The sequence below is a fragment of the Portunus trituberculatus genome, chromosome 17, assembly GCF_017591435.1.
Source record: "Portunus trituberculatus isolate SZX2019 chromosome 17, ASM1759143v1, whole genome shotgun sequence".
NCBI classification, from domain to species: Eukaryota; Metazoa; Arthropoda; class Malacostraca; order Decapoda; family Portunidae; genus Portunus; species Portunus trituberculatus.
This window is the reverse complement of record NC_059271.1, coordinates 22307875-22328710: the sequence shown is the minus strand read 5'-3', so window position 1 is coordinate 22328710 and position 20836 is coordinate 22307875. Positions and strand designations below refer to the sequence as shown.

At 39.7% G+C, this 20836-nt stretch overlaps 2 protein-coding genes across 11 annotated transcripts in view; one reads left to right on the top strand and one right to left on the bottom strand.

Annotated features, from left to right (window-relative positions):
• LOC123504837 (zinc finger protein OZF-like) overlaps positions 1-20836 on the bottom strand; it is a 182409-nt gene that overhangs the window by 1916 nt on the left and 159657 nt on the right. For all 10 annotated transcript variants that reach the window (XM_045255712.1, XM_045255719.1, XM_045255710.1 and 7 more), the window contains 5 exons: positions 9398-9710; positions 1646-1826; positions 1318-1461; positions 629-783; positions 228-306 (listed from right to left, as the gene is read on the bottom strand). In XM_045255712.1, coding sequence (XP_045111647.1) covers positions 228-306; positions 629-783; positions 1318-1461; positions 1646-1826; positions 9398-9517 — 679 coding nt within the window. In that variant the 5' untranslated portion in view covers positions 9518-9710. The remainder of the gene's footprint in view (positions 1-227; positions 307-628; positions 784-1317; positions 1462-1645; positions 1827-9397; positions 9711-20836) is intronic.
• The window catches only part of LOC123504839 (probable ATP-dependent RNA helicase DDX43), a 31584-nt gene continuing 22910 nt past the window's right edge, over positions 12163-20836 (top strand). Inside the window, exons 1-4 of the mRNA XM_045255721.1 lie at positions 12163-12332; positions 17932-18198; positions 18760-18866; positions 19900-20009. Coding sequence (XP_045111656.1) covers positions 17970-18198; positions 18760-18866; positions 19900-20009 — 446 coding nt within the window. The 5' untranslated portion in view covers positions 12163-12332; positions 17932-17969. The remainder of the gene's footprint in view (positions 12333-17931; positions 18199-18759; positions 18867-19899; positions 20010-20836) is intronic.

The following is a 20836-nucleotide window of genomic DNA, read 5'->3' as shown; positions in this document are numbered from 1 at the left end:
AGAGAGAGAGAGAGAGAGAGAGAGAGAGAGAGAGAGAGAGAGAGAGAGAGAGAGAGAGAGAGAGAGAGAGAGAGAGAGAGAGAGAGAGAGAGAGAGAGAGAGAGAGAGAGAGAGAGAGAGGGGAGGGCAATTAAAACCAGATGCTTAGCTGATAAAAAAAAAAAAAAAAAAAAAAGATGCAAAGCATGGTTGGTCATTCAACACTTTTCATGATAATATAACACCACCTGTCATTGAGTGTAACATTTGCTGCACTTGCTCCACTTCACTGTGCAGGGTGTACAGGGGTCTGCACTTGTCATAGTCCTGGAATACACCATTCATTATTAACAACCTATTCATACCTAAGTAATAATGTTACAACTCAATGAGCAATGTTTTCATGCTGTATGGGACAATGACAACACTTATAATACAAAAGCAACAAATGCTGAAACATACTATATTCACTCCCCTGAAACATCAGTATGTATTGATAATCAGAATACATTGAGGATGGGTGGGATTTGAGCAAGGAACATCAATGATTCAAAAGTTGTAAAAGATTAACATTGTGGCAGGCAGGAAGAGCTAAACTGAAGTTCAAAGCAAGTATCACTGCAGTCACTATAACCTCACCTACACCCACCTCAGAGAGGAAATTCTTGATGAGATTAGCCACTTCAGTGGGACTACGAGACACCAATTTCATTTCCTCTCTATCTGTAACATCTTTGGGCAGCAGGTTGTGGGTAGCCTGAGAGTGCTGCATTGCTAGCCGTCTGTATGACACAGGAAGGAATGCTGTGTGGGGGTTCACAAGTAAAATTAGTCTATCAGTATAGCATCATGTATGCTTTACTTAGAACAATCTGTCTGAAATGTGAGTAATAGACTTAATATGTTAGTCTGAATCCACTCAAGCATCAGTTGTGTGTTCAGTGACAGGCTACATCCATGCAGGGCAAAGAAGAGCTGATAAGAGCTTTTCTTTTTATTTATTTTTTTCTATTCATACTTTAAATCTCTTATTAGGAGTCATCAAACTTTATGGTGACACTGCTTACTTTTGGACTCTAAATATATCGTCACTACCTAAGAATCAGTGTTTTATTACGTTACCAATCTACTGTTATACAATCATGGACCACAAAAAGTGGACTGAACCTCAAGTTTGACTGTATGCTATCATCGTGATTATTATTCATGATCATATGAGGTTATTAATAAGTTTCAGGTGAATAAGACTTACATGATTAGAGCAAAAAAAAAGTTTAATTAATTTCTATATTTAACTACTACTATCTGAGCAGATAAGGAAAAATCAACCATACTCACGTTCCACAATTGCATGAAACTCCCTGATAATCCCTGTCTTGAAGCTGAACTTTAGCAAACTTATCTCAGCAGGCACATAACAGCCCTCGTCCATCCGTAGGTAGAAGCTCCCACTGACCACATAGAAGGGAAGTGATCCCAGTCCTGGATGAATACATAATGCTTCTTAATATGATAATAATAGGATGTCAATTTTTATACAGGAAGCCAATACTGCTGCTCAGTGGATGACAGACACAGACAGTTAAAAATGTCTACCTACTATTGCTTGTGGGTTTTTTTTTTTTTTTTTAAATAAAGCAAGCAAAAAGTTGTGAGAACTGGTTACCTCCTGATGAATGATACATGTTAACGATGTCTGCAATGTGCTGCTGCATGGTCAATGTCTCCTGTTTATTCATCTGGTTTTCCTTCTCCCGTAACCTCAGCGGTACACCATAGCAGTCCAATTTATCCCCTTCTTGAATATACAAGTGCTGGTACCTCATTTTCTCTGAACGGGGCATGGACTGCAAAATAATTACAAAATGCTTTTACTTGGTAAAGTTCCTTTTCTACACAAGAGTTCCAACACAATAATTTAACAAGGCAGTTCTTATTTATTTCTTAACAAAATTTGGCCTGCTTTGACTATTCTGTCTGACATACATTCTACCTGGTTGTGTGCAATATTTGTCCAGCCCTGCATTATGGTGAGTACAACTTAACCAATACTGTTTCCCAGACATATGTAATTACCAACCTACCCTCCTCACTCTTAACAGGTGAAAGGCATTCTGTCCTCTTGACCATCCACACTCTAACCCCAAAGACAATGACTTACAAAAATAGCATTAGTTGGGTCTTAATGTGTATTTTTTAGAGCTGAGTGAAATAATCCTAGACCCTGCCAACTCTGTGTAGTAAATGTCTTTGATTACTGCTGCTGGTGATCACTGGACACAAGGTTTTAAGTTATACTACTGTATTACAATTTAGGTTAACCTTGGGTAAATCTAACCTCAACAATAGTAGGTCTCGGGCAGCCTTTCCTCTGCCTCCCCAGCAATGAAGTTGGATTCAAGTTTGGCTCCCATAATTAACATGAGTATCAAGCTCCAAGTTATCACCAGCCTGTTTTCTTTCCATCTCTATTTCTCTTAAACATTAACAATGCTTCTTATCCTTAAATTCACTTGAGGCAAAGTTAGCTATGGACTCAAAATACTACACACAGAAAACAGCTTAGGTTTCTATTGATAAAAATAAACCTTGGTTTCTTTTAGTTCAATATTATGTATCATCTTTTGCAACCTAAGACTTCACTAAGCAGTGTGTGTGTGTGTGTGTGTGTGTGTGTGTGTGTGTGTGTGTGTGTGTGTGTGTGTGTGTGTGTGTGTGTGTGTAATTCACCTCGGTCACCTGCTGGTCACCCAGCCAGTCTTCCCCATTACGGAGCGAGCTCAGAGCTCATAGACCGATCTTCGGGTAGAACTGAGACCACAACACACTCCACACACCGGGAAAGCGAGGCCAAAACCCCTTGAGTTACATCCCGTACCTATTTATTGCTAGGTGAACAGGGGCTCCACATTAAGAGGCTTGGCGATTTGCCTCACCATGCTGGGACTCAAACCCGGCCCTCTCGATTGTGAGTCAAGCGTGCTAACCACTACACGTGTATATGTGTTACTCACCACGGTTGTCTGCTGGTCACCCAGCTCAAAGCTCGTAGTGACCGATCATCAGGTAGGACTGAGCCCACACTACATACACTCCACACACTGGGAAAGCGAGGCCACAACCCCTCGAGTTACATCCCATACCTATTTACTGCTAGGTGAACAGGGGCTACACATTAAGAGGCTTGCCCATTTGCCTCGCTGCTTTCCGGGACACGAACCCAGACCCTCTCGAGTGTGAGTCAAGTGTGCTAACCACTACACTACATGGTGTGTAATTCACCACGGTCGCCTACTGGTCATCCAGCTAGTCTTCCCCATTACGGAGCAAGCTCAGAGCTCATGTCACTGAGGAAAGGTGAAAATGCATTCTGGATAATAACTATTGAATAAATTAGACTTCTCATCTGAGGGCTTGGCTAGGTTTACATTAATTAATCCTAATTTTTACTGATGTTGCATTCTTCATGTGGATTAAAAATCTAAAAATTGGCAATGTCAGGCTGTTTCACTTGTACTCCTAAGCTTGGGTCCAAATATATGTACACATCTTCATACTTTTTTTTTTTTTTTTAATGCAAGAGGGGGAAGCCAGCCAAGAGAGAGAGAGAGAGAGAGAGAGAGAGAGAGAGAGAGAGAGAGAGAGAGAGAGAGAGAGAGAGAGAGAGAGAGAGAGAGAGAGAGAGAGAGAGAGAGAGAGAGAGAGAGAGAGAGAGAGACCTCCCTCTTAAAAGAAGTCAAGTTGTAGGATGATGGAAATAAAGAAGCAGGCAGGGAGTTCCAGTTTACTAGAGGAAGGTAAGAATGACTGAGAGTTGTGATTAACTCTTGCATTAAAGAGTTGGACAGAATAGGGGTTTACAAGAGGAAGAAGAAAGCCTTGTGCAGTGAGGCCGCAGGAGGAGCGGAAGCATGCAGTTACCAAGATCAGCAGAGCAGTTACATTGAAGATAGCAAGGAATGCAACATTCAGGCAGTGTGTAAGAGGCTGAAGACAGTCGGTCACAAGAGGGAATTTAATGAGACAAAAAGTTTTTCATTCCACCCTATCCAATAAAACTGTGTGAGTGGAAGTCCCCCCTAAACATGTGAAGAGTATTCCTTGTACAGAGTTAGGAGTCAGAGAGGCAAAATAAACTGGTGGAGACACATCAGAATTCATAACTTCATAGAAGTTGTTTTAGCAAGATGAGATGTGAAGTTTCCCGTTTAAATTATGAATAAAGGACTGACTAAGGATATCCATATTCAGTGTAGAAGATGGGGACAGTTGAGTGTCATTGAAGAAGAGGGGACAGCTGTTTGGAAGGTTGTGTCGAGCTGATAGATGGAGGAATTAAGTTTAAGAAGCAGTAAACACTACTAAGTTTTCTCTGCCCCAATCAGAAATCTTAGAAAGATCAGAAGTCAGGCATTCTGTGGCATCCCTGCCTGATCTGTTGACTTCCTTAAAGGTTGATTGTCTCTATAAGAACGTGGAAAGATGTAGGGTGGTATCATCACCGTAGGAGTGGATAGGACAAGAAGTTTGGTTAAGAAGATCATTATAAAATAGAAAGTGAGTGGGTGACAGAACAAAACCTAAAGGAACATCGCTGTTAATTGATTTAGGAGAACAGTGGCCATCTGCCACAGCTACAATAGAACAGTCGTAAAGGAAACTTGAGATAAAGTTGTAGAGAAAAGGATAGAAACCATAGGAGGGCAGTTTTGAAATAAAATCTTTGTGCCAGACTCTATTAAAAGCTTTTGATATGTTTAGTGCAACAGCAAAAATTCCACCAAAATCTCTAGAGGATGACCAAGACTCAGTAAGAAAGCCAAAAGATCACCAGTAGAATGGCCCTCATGGAAGCCATACTGGGGATCAGATACAAGATTGTGAAGTGACAAATGTTTGAGAAAATTCCTGTAGAGGATACATTCAAAAACTTTATAAAAGCAAGAGATTAAAGGTATTGGGCTGTAGTTTGAGAGATTAGAACAGTCATCCTCTTTGGAAACAGGCTGAATGTAGGTAAACTTCCTGCAAGAAGGAGAGGCAGAAGTCAATAGACATAGTTGAAAGAGTTTGGCCAGGCAAGGTGCAAGCACAGATGCACAGTTTTTGAGAACAATAGGAGGGACCCCATAAGCCTTCTGTGGGTTTAGGCCAGAAATGGCATGGAAAACATCATTACGAAGAACTTTGACTGAAGGCATGAAATAGTCAAGAGGGAGGAGAGGGAGGGGCATCCCCAGAATCATCCAAGGTGGTGTTGTACTGCAAAGTATGAGAGAAGAGTTCAGCTTTACAGACAGATGAGATGGCAGTGGTGCCATCAGGATGAAATAGAAGGAAAGATGAAGTAAAATTATTGGAGAGGTTTTTGGCCAGATGCCAATACAACATCAAGTATTTGTACAAGTATTCTGGTTTAAATTTCAGATGTGCTTATACCTGGGAAATGTTAGGCAAGATAAGGGAGAGTGGTAGGAGGTGTGTAGTGTCAGGAATCTTGCCTCGTGTGTATGTTAGCAGGGAATGGTTGTCTAGAGCCATTGGTGTGAATGCTCGGGTAAAAGGGATGTGTAAGGATGTGGGTGTCAGCTTTGTGGATGTATGGGATAGGTTCTATGGGCGAAGGGATTTGTATGCTAGGGATGGTGTGCATCTGAGTAGGAAGGGTGTGGATGTGCTGAGTGGATGTCTGGAGGGGAGTTGGGATGGAGTGTAGGGGGTGAGGTAGCAAATGCATTCCAGAAGAAAGATGCTAGACATAAATTAGATAGGATAAACAGAGATAGTGAAAAGATTAGGAAAGATTTCCAGGTGCAAATAGGAGAGAATAAGATTAGGATTCCAAATAAGGAGACAGCATCTAGGAAGGTAGCAGGACTTAAATGTTTTTATGTAAATGCCAGGAGTCTTAGGAACAAGAAGGACGAGTTATCTAGTTATATAGTTGAGGAGGACTTAGATGTTGTATGTGTCACAGAGGCATGGGTAAATGAGGAAAAGTTTAGGAAAATAGGAAAGAATATGAAGTAGATGGATACATTATGTATTTACACCAGAGAATTGGTAGGATAGGTGGAGGAGTAGTTATTTATGTAAAAAAATCCTTCATTTCCAGTCAGGTTAATGGTATTAAGGTAGATAACAGAGTAGAGTCCTTATGGCTGGATGTTAGAGTAAACAAAAGTAAGGTTATTAGAGTAGGAGCTTTTTATAGACCACCTAACCAGTCAGCAGATGTAGACAACCTTATGGTAGATGAGATAAATAGGGGTGTACTAGTCAGACAATTATCTTAGGGATTTTAATCTTAAGTCAGTAAACTGGGAGAGGATGGTAGGAGATGCTAGTGAAAATAAGTTTATGGAAAGTTTTCAGGATAACTATTTAGTGCAGATGGTAGATAAACCTACTAGGGGGAGGAAGGTTTTAGACATAGTACTAACAAATATTGAGCATTGTTTAAAGGAAGTTGAGGTAGGAGAGACTTTAGCAAACAGTGACCATCATATAATTAGATTTATCATTAATTCCAGTAGGGATAATATAGTGAATAAGACTAGAGTCCCAAACTATCAGAAAGGCAATTATGGTAGGTTACGTCAGTTATTAGGAGAGGTAAACTGGGAAGATAGTTTTGGAAATAAAACTGCACAGGAGATGTGGGATATTTTTAAGGTTGTAGTAAAGGGTATAGTGATGCAGTGTATCCCTTACAAAGATATAAGGCAGAGAAACAGGAAGCCATTATGGTGGACTCATGAGATAGGTAGCCAGATCAGAGAGAAGAAGAGGGCATACAGAGAGTTGCAGAAAAGTGGGAAGATGTAGATTTGATTAGGTACAGACAGGTCAGGGATGATTTGAGTAAGGTTATAAAAAAGTAAAAGGCAGGCAGAGATAAAACTAGCTAGAGCTGGGAGTAAAGATCCCAAAAATTATATAGTTATTACAAGGTCAGTGATAAAAGAAATAAGGATAGGATTGGACCACTCAGAAAAGATGGTGTAGTAGTGGATCAAAATGAAGACATAGTAGAATTATTGAATGAACAATTTTCTTCAGTATTTACTAGGAAAGAATAGGAAATCCTGTTACAAACAGTGCGACGAGTAGTTTAAGAGCTTTAGAAAATATTGATATAAAACCGGGAATTATTAGGAAATTTATTCTTGAACTAGACGATAGGAAAGCTAGTGGTCCTGATGAGCTACATGCCAGAGTACTTAGGGAGGGTGTAGACAGTATTTCTGAAGCACTTAAGTTAATCTTTGAAAGATCACTTAGGTTTGCTGAGATACCTCAGGACTGGAAGTTAGCTAATGTTACTCCAATATTTAAAAAGGTAGGAAGGATGATGCGAATAATTATAGACCGATCAGTTTAACTAGTATAGTATGTAAGATACTAGAGAAAATCATTAAGGGTAGTATTTGGGAGCATTTAAATGAGAATAGATTAATTAGAGATACCCAACATGGCTTTAGATCAGGGAGGTCCTGTCTTACAAATTTGCTCGATATCTTAGAATATATTACCAAGGAGTTAGATGATGGAAATAGCATAGATGTTATATATCTAGATTTTAGCAAGGCGTTTGATAAGGTACCGCATAGGAGGCTAGTGTACAAATTGAGACTACATGGGATAGGGGTAGGTTAGTTGATTGGATTAGTGAATGGCTTTCTGATAGGAAACAGAGAGTAGTATTAAATGGGGCAATGTCTGAGTGGAAGGAAGTGGTTAGTGGGTACCCCAAGGATCAGTGCTAGGACCTCTTCTTTTCTTGGTGTACATTAACGATTTAGATATAGGAATTAGTAGCAAAGTATCAAAGTTTGCAGATGATACTAAGATAGCATGTGCAGTACAGGGTGAAAAGGACAATTACAGAATACAACGAGACCTGGACAGGCTGATAGCATGGGCAGACAGGTGGCAGATGGAGTTTAATTCTAAAAGTGTCAGGTTATGCATTTAGGTAAAGACAACACAAACTTTAACTATGAGATGGAGGGATGTTGGCTAGAGGCAGTAGAGGAAGGAAAGGATTTAGGAGTAGTGATAGACAGGACTATGAAATTTTCAAAGCAATGTTTAGAAGCAAGAAATAGGGCAAATAGGATCCTGGGTTTTATAAATAGAAATGTTAGTTATAAAAGTAAGGAAGTGGTGCGTAGCTTATATAATTCCTATGTTAGGCCCCATTTAGAGTATTGCATACAGGCCTGGTCACCCCACTATAGGCAGGATATCAACATGTTAGAAGCAGTTCAGAGAAGAGCAACTAGGATGATACCAGCATTAAAGCGCCTGGAGTATAGAGATAGATTAAAGGAATTAAACATGTTTTCATTTGAGAGGAGATGTATAAGAGGGATATGATAGAGTTATTTAAAATGTTCTCAGATACAAACTACATAGATGTGAGATCTTTCTTTACCTTAGAGGAGGGAAATAGGACTAGAAATCATGGCAGGAAGATTAGAAAGCAAGGCTGCAGGTTAGATATAAGAAAATATTTCTTTAGTCATAGGGTGGTAGACTTCTGGAATGCATTGCCAGAGACGGTTGTAAATAGCACTAGTTTGACAATGTTTAAAAACAGATTAGATAAGCACTTAAATTTATTAGATTTATAATTATGTATAGCACTGCATGATAGTTTTTATAAGAAATTTACTATAGTTAAATAAGACATGATCTCCATGTATGGGGACCACAAATTGTAGAGGATTTCGCTGCAGGACTTAGCCCTGTTAATGGGCCAAATATTTAGAATTAGTATATAATGTATTGTGTACTTGTAAGTGTATCTTTAAGTACTGATGACGAGGTCGCTGTGCGACGGATACAGGATAACCTAGATGGGCCCTGGTGGCCCTTTGTTATCCTATTATTTATGTTATATGTTATGTAATACTTTGAGGCAGTGCTGGTCCAGATATCAGCTGCCGGATACGCAGGTATGCAGGTTTACTTTTCATATTACTAAACATTAAGATTATAAAGTGGTCAAGTGAACTAATTGGCTTCCGATGGGATAAAATTGGTTTAGATATGTTATAAATAATGAAGTAGGTAGACCCTGGCAATGGCTATAATTCCGTATGATGTAATGGTTGAAACACCAACAGGACCAGCACGCCTTAATCTTCACTATAATTTTCACTTTAGTTTTACTGAGCTGGAATGCGCATCATATCAATACTTTTTTTCAAGAGAGAGAGAGAGAGAGAGAGAGAGAGCGGATGAGGATAAACACGAAAGCCACAATCATTCTCTATCCTATAAATTCAGATTAAGACTCATCTCGTATAGTGGTTAACAAACAATTCATTTCACGCTTACTACTCAGAAGGTGAGCTTTGAAGATGAAGGAAAGAAAGGCCAGATATTACCAATAGACAATTGCTCTTACCTGCCATTCCTTAGAGACTTCACTAGCCAGCTCCCACATGGGCAAGTATCGCCCGAGCCGCTTTTCCACCTCAGGCTTCCTCTTCATCATGAAACAGCTAAAAGGACTATACTTGTTCATGGCGAATATGAAGGAGAATGAGGCCGATCATCGATGATACGCGTGAGAAGTTATCACTTATCCGGCGTGCCAACTTACCTTACCGGCCCCGCGCGCTGCGCATTCATTAGAGGAGGAAGAAACCACGTGACGGTGATGTGAGGGCTGTTGTTACATTTCTTGAGATAAGCACCATTCACTTTTCTTTAGTGATCTATTAAGTAGAAAAATTAAATATTATCAATTGTCGGTTAAACTTCGAAAGTAACTCGAAATTAAATGTTTGACAATATCCAATATATATACAGTTATAAAGATCCTTTTGTATACACAAATTAAGAAAAAATTATACATTTTTAGCAATGTCCCCACATTTTCATTTCATTTAGTTATTTTGACCACACACATGAAGGGCTATAGTACAAGTGAATAACAATCTGTGGGGAAAAAGTCAGGTTGAAATACCGTAAATCAGTAAAAGGTTTCTACTAAACAAAATTCTAAAAATGTAGTAAAAGAAAGAGCAAAGTAAGAAGAAAAAAATCATTAGGCAGGTCACGAGGTCACTCACTGACGTGACGACACATACGCACACACAGTCACGTTCAGGCGCAGCGACTTGCTCACGACACCCACACAAGCAACGCGGCAGAGACAGCACGTGTTGATTGAACCACACTGAGGCGCTCCGAACAGGTAGACTGACTTCCCTATGCAACCCAGCTTGCATCGAATTACATGCAACATTTCATATCGTTTGAGTGCTCAAGGCTCCTTCTAGGTTGCATTTACTAGTGATTTTTTTTTTTTTTTTTTTTTTTTCGTGTGTGTGTTGTCGCGGGATTGAGTCAAGGTAAGGATACCCCATTTTATCTCCATAAAACTGCTTATCTTTTACTTTGCGTACACTGTTCATAAACATCGCTCTTCCCATTCGTCACAGTAGGTGGACGTTTGTGGCAAGTGTGATGAATATGTCTGAGTGGTGTAGCAAAAACTGGTCTGAACCACACTTGTTGCCTCCGCTTTAGATGGCATAGTTGTAAGCTTTGAGCAAATCTTATGTGTTGCTCACCTAGAAAAAAAAAATAGCTTCCTAACAGTGCAAGACAACCTTGACTCAGCATGTATGTGAGATATACACGAAGTCATGGGAATCTTACATATTCATGTTTTATTCAATAAAGGATTAATGGGTAACAGGAAAAGGACATTTCTTTACAAATACTGCCGTATACCTGTGTTGAAAATCAATTCACTCTGCTCCAAGTTTGGTGAGACATAGTGCATGCAGGTGGAATTTTCTCAATTATTTAATTACTTTTCCCATAAAAGAGTTAAGAGACTCTCTCTCTCTCTCTCTCTCTCTCTCTCTCTCTCTCTCTCTCTCTCTCTCTCTCCATGTTTCCTGTAATTCTTGACGTTTTCTTAAGCATGATTGATAAAAATTGCATGATAAAGGAACCACATTGCATCTAAGAAGTGTTATAAGGCTCATCAGCAGTGTCAGGTAAATCTTACCAATAGTTCCTCCTTAAGTATTTTAAATATCTTCCCCACAGCAAGCTTATACATTATTGTCTTTTTTAGACAAATTTAGCAAAATTTGCCAAAAAGTCTACAGACCCCCTTAGCCTAAATTAAACTAGCTCGGGGGCTGTGCCCCTCAGACACCCCCTAGGATCTTTTTACCTTAGCCCAAACAGACCTGACCTAAATGTCTTCTAGCAGGACTGTACCCCCCAGATCCATCCTTAGACTAACTGGGGGGCTGCACCCACCAGACCTCCCATAGGGTCTTTACCATAACCTAACCATACCTAATATAAATGTTTTCTAGCAGGGGGGGCTGCACTCTCGACCACCCTTCATAGACTAACTGGGGTTGCATCCAGACTCTCTAGCATCTTTACCCTAACCTAAATGTCACATAGTATATACTACGTCACAGTGGCCACATGCTCACCAATGCCTTTTTTTTTTTTTTTTTTTTTTTTTTACGGTAAGGCCTATAGCGCCTGTAGGCACACTTTAAGAGTGTATGGGAAGCGCTGGTCAGCTTCCGCCCATTAGTGGCGTAGGCAATTTTATTTATAGTGGTACCCATATCACCGCCCAAGCTCATCTTGAGTGTAACCACCTAGAACCTGGGTATTATGGTGATATGTAGGTAACTTTAAACCACTCGATAAATGGCAAAGTGTTTTAAGGCTGTACGTGGCGGGATTCGAACCTACGCGTGGACGTCTGCCCGATCCCACGCTCACCACCTTATCTACTATGAACACATGCGTAACTCTCCTTGCTTGTGAGCGGGGCAACAAGCTTCATCATTGTGGGCTCAATTTTTGGGAGGCACATACCAAAGTTTGAGAACCTGTGTAAGACACACTAAGGCCAGCCGTCAAATAAAACCACAAATAAAGGTGACAGGCATAAACTGCTTCATCATTAATTGTCAGTATTTTACTGCTTCGTTAGGAGGTGCTATTGGTGAGATTAACCCAGTGTCATATTAATCATAAGGCTGACTAGGCTAAAGCCAAGACCTCTCTGGAAATAGGAGACCATGCAACTTTTTCTGTGTGTAATTCACCACAGTCATCTGCTGGTCATCCAGCCAGACTTTCCCATTACAGAGTGAGCTCAGAGATCATAGACTGATCTTCGGGTAGGACTGAGACCACACCACACTCCACACACCGGGAAAGGGAGGCCACAACCCCTCGAATTACATCCTGTACCTTCTTGGTGCTAGATGAACTGGGGCTGTGCATTAAGAGGCTTGCCCATTTGCCTCGCCACGCCCATAACTCAAACACAGGCCTCCTCAGTTGTAAGCCGAGTGTGCTAATCACTACACTATGTAGTGTGTGTGTGTGTGTGTGTGTGTTTCACTGTTTGATCTGCTGCAGTCTCTGACGAGACAGCCAGACGTTACGTGTGTGTGTGTGTGTGTGTGTGTGTGTGTGAGATTCACCACGGTCGTCTGCTGGTCATCCAGCCAGTCTTTCCCCAATGGAAAGAGCTCATAGATCATAGTGACCGATCATCAGGTAGGAATGAGACCACACCACACTCCACACACCGGAAAGCGAGGCCACAACCCCTCGAGTTACATCCCGTACCTATTTACTGCTAGGTGAACAGGGGCTACACATTAAGAGGCTTGCCCATTTCCCTCGCTGCTTTCTGGGACTCGAACCCAGACCCTCTCGATTGTGAGTCAAGTGTGCTAACCACTACACTACGCTGTGTGTGTATTTACCTAGTTGTATTTACTTAGTTGTAGTTTTACAGGGCCTGGGCTTTATGCTCGTATGGCCCGTCTCCATATCTACACTTGTGTGTGTGTGTGTATTTACCTAGTTGTAGTTTTACAGGGCCTGGGCTTTATGCTCGTGTGGTCCCGTCTCCATATCTACACTTATCCAATTTTTCTTTAAAACTATGTACACTCTTTGCTGACACCACTTCTTCAGTCAAACTGTTCCAAGTCTCAACACATCTTTGCGGGAAACTAAATTTTTTAACATCTCTCAGACATCGTCCCTTCCTTAGTTTCTTACTATGCGATCTTGTGCTTTTAAAGTCATATTCTTTTCTCAGGATCAGTTTCTCATTATCCACTTCATCCATTCCGTTAATCAATTTATAAACTTGTATCAGATCTCTCTCTCTCTTCTCTGCTCCAAGGTTGGTAGATCCATAGCCTTTAGTCTCTCCTCATATGTCATCCCTTTAAATTCTGGAACCATTCTTGTAGCCATTTTTTGTAGTCTTTCCAACTTCCTTATGTGTTTCTTTTTGTAGAGTCCACACAACTCCTGCATATTCCAATCTAGGTCTTATTTTAGTACTTAGCAATTTCTTCATCATTTCCTTGTTCATATAGTGAAATGCTACTCCAATATTCCTTAGCAAATTATATGTCTCTCTGAAAATTCTATCAATATGGCTTACCGGTTGATTATTTTCTTCCATTGTCACTCCCAAGACCTTTTCCTTTTTTACTTTTTGTGTGTGTGTTTGTGTGTATTTACCTAATTGTATTTACCTAATTGTAACATACGGGAAAAGAGCTATGCTCGTGTTGTCCCGTCTCCATATCTATTAATGTCCAGCTTTTTCTTAAAATCATGAATATTCCTTGCGTTGACCACTTCCACGTCTAAACTATTCCATGCTTCCACCCTTCTATGAGGGAAGCTATATTTTTCACATCTCTCCTATAAGTGGCCATTTTAGTTTTTCCCATGCCCTCTCGACATTCTTCCATTCCACATACACAGATCTTCCCTATCCATTTTTCCATGCCAATCATCACTCTGTATATTGCTATCAGGTCTCCCCTTTCTCTTCTGTTTTCCAGGGTTGGAAGTTGCATTCTTTTCAGTCTGTCTTCATAAGTCAAATCTCTTAAGTCAGGCACCATTTTCGTTGCAGCCCTCTGTACTTTCTCTAGTTTCCTTATGTGTTTCTTTAAGTTCGAGCCCACTGTATTGTTGCATATTCAAGCCTCGGTCTTATCATTGCAGTAATTATTTTCTTCATCATTTCTTCATCTAAATATACGAACGCCACTCTTATGTTCCTCAATAAGTTCAATACTTCTCCAATTATTTTGTTTATATGTCTCTCTGGCGATAGGTCATTGGTAATTGTCACCCCAAGGTCTTTTTCTTCATGACTGGTTTTATGTCTTCATTTCCTATCTTGTACATACTCCTGATTCTTCTTTCACTCTTGCCAAACTCTATTTTCTTGCATTTTGTCGTGTTGAACTCCATTTGCCATGTACAGCTCCATTTCCATATTCTGTCCAAGTCTTCCTGGAGTAGTTCGCAATCTTTGTCACATCTCACTTTTCTTAACAATTTTGCATCGTCTGCAAATAGGCTCACATAACTGGACACCCCATCCACCATGTCATTTATGTAGACTGCGAACATTACTGGTGCCAACACTGATCCCTGTGGAACTCCACTCTCCACCAAGCCCCATTCTGATGGTCTGTCCTTAATTATTGTTCTCATTTCTCTTCCTACCAAAAGTCTTCCATCCATTTTAGTAAACTGCCATGCACTCCTCCTACCATTTCAAGTTTCCAGATCAGTCTCCGGTGTGGTACCTTATCAAAGGCCTTTTTTAAATCCAGATATATTCCATCAGCCCAACCATCTCTTTCCTGTATTACATCTATCACCCTCGAATAGTAACATATCAGGTTTGTCGTGCATGAACGCCCTTTTCTAAAACCAAATTGACACTCACAAAGTATGTCATTTTTCTCCAAGAAGTCTGTCCATCTATTCTTCACCACCCTCTCACACATCTTAGCTACCACACTTGTAAGTGACACTGGTCTATAGTTCAATGGGTCTCTCTTGTTACCTGATTTATAGATTGGGACAATGTTAGCTCTTTTCCAGTCTTGGGGCACTACACCTTCCCTTAATGAGGCATCAATTACTTCACAAACTTTTTCTGCCAATTGCTCCTGCATTCTCTTAAAATCCATCCTGATACCCCATCAGGTCCCACAGCTTTTCTCACTTCTAAACTCCCCATCATGTTCTTGATCTCCTCCACAGTTACTTGAAACTCCTTCATAATCCCTTTCTGTTCCATTACCAGTGGTTTGTCAAAAGCAGTCTCCTTTGTGAATACCTTCCGAAAGCATCCATTCATAGCCTCTGCCATTTCCTGGGATCTTCACTGCATACTCCATTTACTTCTAAACTTTCAATACTTTCTCTATTTTTGATGTTGTTGTTCACATGTCTGTAAAAAGCCTTGGTTGGTCTTTACATTTATCAATTATATCCTTTTCTTGTTTCTTTCTTTCTTCTCTTCTAATCAACACATATTCATTTCTTGCTCTTTTGTAACTTTCCCACTGCTTAATCCGTCTTTTCCTTCTCCACCTCTTCCATGCATCCTCTTTTCTTGTTCTAGCCTTTTCACATCTATCGTTAAACCAGTCCTGCTTTCCAACTTCTCTATGTTGTCTTATTGGTACAAATTTTTCTCACCTTCTTTGTATATTTTTATAAATTCCTTCCACTTTTCATTTGCTCCTTAGCACTCTTGAATTTCATCCAATTTGTCTCTTGAAAGAATTTCTTTAGGTTTCCAAAATCTGTCTTGGCATAATTCCATCTTCCCACTTTATATTCTTCATTTCTTCTAGATTTCTCTTCATCTATCACCTTGAACTCCAAAACTGCATGATCACTCTTTGCTAAAGGGCACTCCACCCTCATCTCCTCAATGACCATTGGCTCTGTACTAAAGACCAAGTCCAGTCTTGACGATGCTCCCTCTCCTCCAAACCTAGTATCTTCTTTGACCCACTGAGTTAACACATTTTCCATTGCCAGTGTCAATAGTGTATTTCCCCATGTTGTCTCTGATCCTTCCATTGACCAGTCCTCCCAACACACCTCTTTACAATTAAAATCTCCCATCATTATAGTTCGTTCACAGCCACCCAACATTTCTTCCAGACATGTTCCTGTATCACTTATCATTTCTTCATATTCCTGTACTGACCATGCATTTGTCTTAGGTGGTACGTACACCACTATGTAGTGCCTCTTTTTCCTTCATTAGTTTCTGCTCTGATCTTTAGCACTTCTGCCTTTCCCATACCTTCTTTCACTTGATCCACCTTTATATCTTTTTAACCAGCAACATCACTCCTCCTCCCATCTTACCTACTCTATTTCTTTTCCAAACATTATATTTCCTTCTCCAACCATCATCAGGTCTTCTCCTCTCTCAGTTTTGTTTCAGTAAGACCCACAATATCTGGGTTCTTGTCCCTCAAGTAATCGTTGAGTTCTAAAATCCCGATATCACTCCATTTATGTTGGAATACATTACATTCCGCTCATACGTAAGTTTCTTTAGTCCTTTCTTGCTGTACTTTTCTGGGTTATGAACCACTTCCTCAGTCTCATATCCAAGATTCTCCAGAAAAACTCTTTCTTCTCCTCTTCTGTCCTCTCTTCATTTTTTTCAAAGCCTCCTTTCTCAACTCATTTAACATTTCTCTTTCCTTTTCACCGAGATCTCTTCTCAACCAAATCTTCCTTGTTGTTTCCTGCTGGGCTAGCCTCCATGACTTCTCCACCAATTCATCTACATCCTTTTGTGACTTAAGTTTGATTCTTATTGGCCTCATACCTTCTCTTGTGAACTTTCCAATTCTATGGAAGTCCTCTATTTCTTGTACTAGGTCTTTTCCTCCTCCTGCACCACATTAATGATATTATTTATCACCTTTTTATGTTTTTCTCTCTCCATTTTACTCGGTGTCTTATCCTCCTCCACACCAAATATCACCACACATCTCTTTTTGTCTACAGTTTCCCTCACCAATGTCTCATTTGATTTAATAACCTTCACCACTTTCTCAGCAATCTTCTCTTCTATGATCTGTTGATCTATAATTTCAGCAAGGCCCAAAGTTTTCTCCCCAGACTCTTTGATTTCCTTTTCCAGACTTGCAACTTTGTAATTTACCTCCTTTCTTTCCACTTCCTGACTTTTTTCCATTCAGCCTGCTTCTCCATCACTTTTCCTAGAGATTCTCCACATTTTTCGCAATTCACTTTAATTAGCTTAACTTCCTCTTTCAGTGCTTCATTTTCCTTCTTCATATCGGCACACTCTTTCATTACATTGTCATAACTCGTTTCCAGGCCCCCATACTTTTCAAACAGTTTTTCAATTTTACCTTCCAACTCCAGAATTTTCTTCACATAAGCGCTCTTCTCCATTATTCCTTGAAATCCTGTGAAGTCTGATTCATCTTTCGAGTTCACGGCCGCCATGTTGCGCAGATGTAAACAAACCAGCTGATGGCTCAAACGCAGGCTACAGTTTATATTTACCTTCCCTGGACATTATTTTGCTAATCAACAGTTAACATGACTATATGGAGACGGGACAAACATTACCAGCTCCTTTCCCACCTTGGTTACTCTTAGGCAATGGACAATGGTAACTGTAGAATTAGAGATGATTGCTCTGGAGCTCAGCGACCACATCCGTGTGTGTGTGTGTGTGTGTGTGTGTGTGTGTGTGTGTGTGTGTGTTAATATGGTACTACTCATCAGTGTGCTTTAATCAGCAGTGAATACACTGGATACAAACTTAGATTCTGCATCTTACTGTGTGCTTCATAAAGTAGAACAATTACCAAAACTAGTCACATGTGATGAATCATGTACATGTATACTGTGTTGTGCTAAAATGTACTGAGGAGTGACTGAACTCTGAAGATTAAGCAGTATGGGTATTGATAAATTTTAAGCTAATTAGCGGATATTTTACATCATTACCTGTCGTGCTATGTTACTGGGTATTTATATTTGTTTGCTCCAGTGTTATGTTTTATAAGAATTTTGTGTTATGGATTATTGCAGCCAGCTGGATAAAAGCTCAGTACTTAACCAGTAGCAAGATGGAACGCAACTGGCGAAACCAGAGAGGAAGAGAAACCAGTGAACGTTCCCCTTGGCAAAGTCATTCTCGTACTCGCAGCTGCAACAACAGTTATGCAAACTCAAGTTCAAGTCAAGCTCGATTTGGGAACAGAAATGCACCACCAGGACAAAACTGGGAATGCTCCTCTTGCAGGTTCTCCAACTTTTCCTCACGAACTGCTTGCTTCAAGTGCAGGACACCAAAGGGTAAATCATATGCAGTATTCATTGGTATGGTGGTATCAGAATGCCTTGCAGTGACCTGACAGTTCTGATTTTTTTTTCCCCCTTCATGTGCTGGCCTATAGCGACTGTAGGTAACTTGAAGAGTATTGGAAGTGCTGTTAAGCTTCCACCCATTAGTGGCGCAGGCAATTTTATTTATAGTGGTACCCATATTAGGGCCTAAGTGCATCTTTGGTGTAACCACCTAGAACCTGGGTATCATGGTGAAATGTTGGTAACTTTAAACCACTCAACAAATGGCAAAGTTTCGAGGCTGTACTTGGTGGGATTCAAACCTACGCGTGGACATCTGCCCAATCCCACGCTCACCACCTTATCCATTACATCACCGCCTCCCTAATGAATGCCGTCAGTTTGCTTGTTTTCTTACAATCTGCTAAAAGTTTAAATTTGTTTTCAGTAATATGAAGAAAATAAGTCGAACATTAGCCAACTAAAGGTGTGATATTGCAGTGTGTCAGCAAATTTGGAAGGATTAAAACCTAGTGCATGAGCAAATACAGCAGACATGTCTAATTTCAGGTGAGAGCAGCAGTTTTGCCGGAGAGGTCTTAAATTCTTGGAAAAATCCAGGTGATGACTCCTCTGAAGAAGAACTTATTGACTGGGACTCTTTTCGGATGGACAGTGTAAGTAATAAGCTCAGTGTTGACTTCAATATCCTGTTTGTGTGAGGCCTGTATCTCATCTGTGGAGGCTGATACTGAAATGTCTTAGCAGTAATACTCAAGATGGTCAGAGTCTCGGAAAATATAGCACATCTCTCTTCATCTCAGTGATCAATATACAGTACATTAGTCTTTGTATACAGCTTTATAGCATAATGAAAGTTTAAAGATTCTGTATGATAGCAGATATTGTTTGCTTGTTTAGAAGATGGCTAAAAGGAATGGGCTGAGATACTTGGATTGTGTGAGAGATTCCGTATTCAAGGAGGGATGTCAGCCTGATACGTATTTAATGTTAGATGTATTGCTTAAAGCTTTTAGTTTGTGTTATACTTTGTTTCCATACAATTATCCTCTACCACATTTTTATGTACTTGAAATTAAGCTGTTAAAAGATATTTTGTTATGCTAACTTTGTCAGAACAAATTGGCAAAAGCTAGTTGAGAAAAATTAATGCCCTCTTGTGAGAAAACCAAGTCATTTTTATATGGCTTGCTTTCATGGCATTGAATTAATAAGTATGTATATGTAAACCATAAGTATGGAATTTAAGATACCCTAGAGACAAAATACTAAACAAGTTCTTCTGGAAATATTTTTACTCTTGTGAAATATTATCAGTTACACTTCAGGGATAGGAATACAAAGCAACCAGTCTAGTACAAATGGAGTTAGTTGAAAGAGCAGCTTTATGAACACACTATTCAGTCCTCCTCTCACCCAAAAAAAAAAAAAAAAACATTGCTACTAAATAAACTCGGGTTACTAGCCTCTGGTTAGTACAATGTTAACGCGCTGGTCTGGCATTGTTAAGATCAGCAGATCGAGTCTCGCTCAGTTGGCTCATAGAGTTTAAGTTGCTGACTGGGAGGTTACTTGCTGTGGTTGGAGTGCCACAGTACGAAGTTGGGTTCACCTACGTGACATTCTGGAGAGCATCAGAGGTGATGGATACCGGAACTAAAACCAATGAACTTTAACTTTATTTTTCAGAAAAAGTATGAAGCTACTCGACTGGCTAATCTTCCTCCTCTTATGAAAAATGTCTACTTTGAAGATCCTGACGTCCAAGCTCTGAGTTGTGACGAAGTGGAGAGATTTAGGTATGTGGAACTGTGATGTGGAAGTTGTGTCTATAGAATAATACCTCAGATTATTTTCTCCATATTTATAAGGTGTCCCACAAGTTAAAGTACATATTTTACTTCAGAATTTGATAGTTCAAATCATTTCAAGTCAAAAATACTTTAATACAAGCTGTGCTTTGCTTTATTTTCCAAAGAATCAACAAGCAAGTTATGTGTAGCAAGTGTAGCTCTTGTTGGTGGTTTCCGCCTCTCTCTCTTCCTCCTCCTCAGCTTGCTCCGTACTAAAAAAAAAAAAAAAAAAAAAAAAAGGATGCAAACGCTTCCCACGGACAAAACACTCAAGTTTACAACTCTGTACGAGGTGAACCCTAACCACATGCCTATGTGGAGTGTTCTTCCAGTATGTACAATAAGCAACTTTTGACAACATTTTACATGATATTAAGAAACATTTATAGATATATATCATCTTCAGTTTACACCAAAACAACTAAAAAAAACATTTTTGGGCATTCCATCACCATGTTTGTGGTAAGGAACTTCCTCATGTCCTTGACACCATTTCTTCTTTTCAATGTCAATAGTTATGCAGTATATATTTTCATTCAATATCACCATACTGGCAAAACTTTAACATTTGTACTTTGTAATCTTGGCTTGTGTATCTTCCAGGGATTACACATCACCTCAGTAGAACAATTTGTTTAAAAGAAACATGGTGAATCAAGTTATTACAGGAGGTAATTATTCCTGTTTCAATATGTAGAACACTGAATTCCTTATTCTATGCTTTTAAAAATCAGATGAGTGAGGGACTAACCTAAGTTGCCATGAAGTTATTT